This window comes from Vicia villosa, linkage group LG1 (assembly GCF_029867415.1).
Source record: "Vicia villosa cultivar HV-30 ecotype Madison, WI linkage group LG1, Vvil1.0, whole genome shotgun sequence".
NCBI classification, from domain to species: domain Eukaryota; kingdom Viridiplantae; phylum Streptophyta; class Magnoliopsida; order Fabales; family Fabaceae; genus Vicia; species Vicia villosa.
This window is the reverse complement of record NC_081180.1, coordinates 223,041,757-223,044,394: the sequence shown is the minus strand read 5'-3', so window position 1 is coordinate 223,044,394 and position 2,638 is coordinate 223,041,757. Positions and strand designations below refer to the sequence as shown.

The 2,638-nt window shown below is 28.7% G+C and overlaps 1 protein-coding gene across 1 annotated transcript; it reads right to left on the bottom strand.

The window, feature by feature from the left end:
• Positions 1–200: 200 nt before the first annotated feature.
• LOC131623031 (probable purine permease 11) lies at positions 201–2,003 on the bottom strand. The gene is made up of 2 exons (XM_058894037.1): positions 1,729–2,003; positions 201–1,530 (listed from the first exon to the last, which is right to left on the bottom strand). The coding sequence occupies exons 1-2, from the start codon at positions 1,763–1,765 to the stop codon at positions 419–421; spliced, it is 1,149 nt and encodes a 382-aa protein (XP_058750020.1). The 5' UTR covers positions 1,766–2,003; the 3' UTR covers positions 201–418.
• Positions 2,004–2,638: the final 635 nt, after the last annotated feature.

The window sequence follows — 2,638 nt, the reverse complement described above, 5'->3', positions numbered from 1 at the left end:
TCTAATAATCCTAGTAATATATCCAACGACCTTAATTAGATGTACGGATAGAGCGTGATCATCTTGTTGTTTACCTTAAGTCCCTCGACACGGTGACGGGTGTTAAGTAAGTTGAACTTTGACCACACCTTAACATATTTTAATGTGAAGTTATAATTGCAACTTCTAATTCTAAAATTGTTTTTACATTTAATTTCATTATTCAATTTACTTTTACACATATTTCATTAATTATTTAAATTTACCTCATTTTTACAAAATCAATATTTATAACTTCATAACCAAGTCCACACTACATAGATATAATTCTTGTATACATCAGTAAAAAAAAGTGATTCATGTAAATGTACTAATATCTTGCTATAGTATCAATAAATATGCAAGAACAACAACATTACATTTTATTCTCCTCCTTCTCTTAACTCAATTCAAAAGAGATTTCTACCTCACCTTTTGAAACCCCAAGACAAAGTCTCTTAACTTCCTTAGCCTTTTTATCATCTAAATAATTTTGATAAATATATGAAAGAAATCCCCATATTGCCAATATCAAAGCCATAGATTTAACTCCATCAATCTCATCATGAAAGAACAAAACAGCAAGAGTTGAAACCAAGGGTAGCACCAAAGAACCTATAATATTTGCAAACAATGAAGATACCTCAAAAACCAACCCCAACATTCCAATGTAACACACTTGCCATGTCACAGCACAACAAACCAAAGTCACTACATATGACATTTTTCCATTATCAAACTCTTTCATCTCCTTGTCCAAAATTTTCCATTCTCCACTCACAAACAATCCCACCACACAAGCACAAGTAGCAATGAGGGAAGGATAGAATTGCATGTCCAAGATTGCATCAAAGGTTTCTCTTTTTATAACTTTCTCAAAACAAAATTGAACTAGAGCAAGGTATAGAGAAAAAGTAGCACATGCACAAAGAGTGAAGATGAAACCAAGTATGTAGTTTTCTCTATGGATATCCATTGAGTCTTCGGAAATCGAATCAACGGCGAGCAACGAAGTTGATATAGTAAGAAGAAACACAGAATTGAATATCAATGCTGTGAACTTTTGAGAATTTAGGAAGAAAGAGAATAATGCATTAAACCCTAGCTCAGTTGAACATATTAGAGAGAAAGTTGAAAGAGGAAGATATTGAAGTCCATAGGAATACATCAAGAACACTCCTTCTAAAAGAATGCCAAACCCTAGATAGATGGTGAAATTTCTTGGTTTGATTATGGAGGAATTGTTATCATTGATGTTGAATATGTTCTTGAAATTTTCTTTTGATTTGAAGTAACAAATGAGTGGGAGGAGTAAGGGGAATCCAGATGATTGAACAAATGAGATCATCCATTTGCTATTACCACCTTTGTCATAGTATAGTCTTTCTAAAAGAAGAGAGAAAGATTGGCCTGCTAAGAGGAAAATTATGTATAGGATTACACGAAACCACCATCTGTAGTCTTTGATTCTTGGATCTTGAGGTTGTTGAGTCATGTTTATGTTTGTGTTATCTGCATTCAAGAAAATTGAGATTCATTAGTCTAATGATTTTGTATCTGGTAACTCACATTACGTTAACACGGATAATAATTTGAAAAAAATAAATACAGACGCAGACAGACACATTTTTTTTCTAGAGGTATCTAATGACACTATAATTCTTAGACATAATTCAACCGAAAAAAAGTGAGTTTGATTGAGAAACTAACCTGAACTTTGTGGTTGTGGTTCTTGATCTATCTCCATTAAAAAAGAATAAAGGTTATGATAGAGATGATCATATTTGTTTATAGAACTTTCTCAAAGAATTTTGTATAGAGGTGTGCAAAGAAATTTTGTATAGAGGTATGCAAAGAAATTTTGTATATAATAGTCTAGGGATTTTTAATGTTGAGGCCTATTTATTAGTGTGTTTATATGTCTCTACATTTATATAAAGAAATATAACCAAAAAAATGTGATTAATTTTATGGTTGATGAGCAAGTTGTTCAAGGAAAGGTATGTTTATAAATAAACTCATTTTTTAAACTAATTATAATCAAATTCTAAATTAACTATTTGTGATTGTAAAAAGATTCTTGCAAAAACTTTGTAAAAACTTAGGCGGATGCATATTAGTTAAGATTGACCACCAAAATTAATTAATAAACATTTAACATTTTTTATTTTAAATTTATATTATAAAATATAATAAAGTTTATACATAAAATATATTTCACTTCATCCTTTTTTTAATTTGTTTATATCTATTTTCTGTAATTTTCTTTTTACCCTTTCTGCTTTCATTTTTTATTCATATATTCTATTTAAACTTTTCTTTATATTTTCTCTCTACTATTATTCTGTTATATTTTTTCTACTATTATTTTTCTATATTCGATCTATTATTTTCATTTTTAAAATAAATATATATCATCTTTAAAATTAAAAATACTTTTTATGTTTATTTTTAATATTTTATATATGTTTTTGAAAATCTAGAGTGGTGTCAACCTCCGTACAAATTATTTTTAAAATAATTTAGTCATTAATGTCGGCTTTAATCGTTACGATTTTGTGATGATCTAAATCTCCAAAAAATATTAACTTGAAAAACATCAATTAGTTATGCCTCAAGT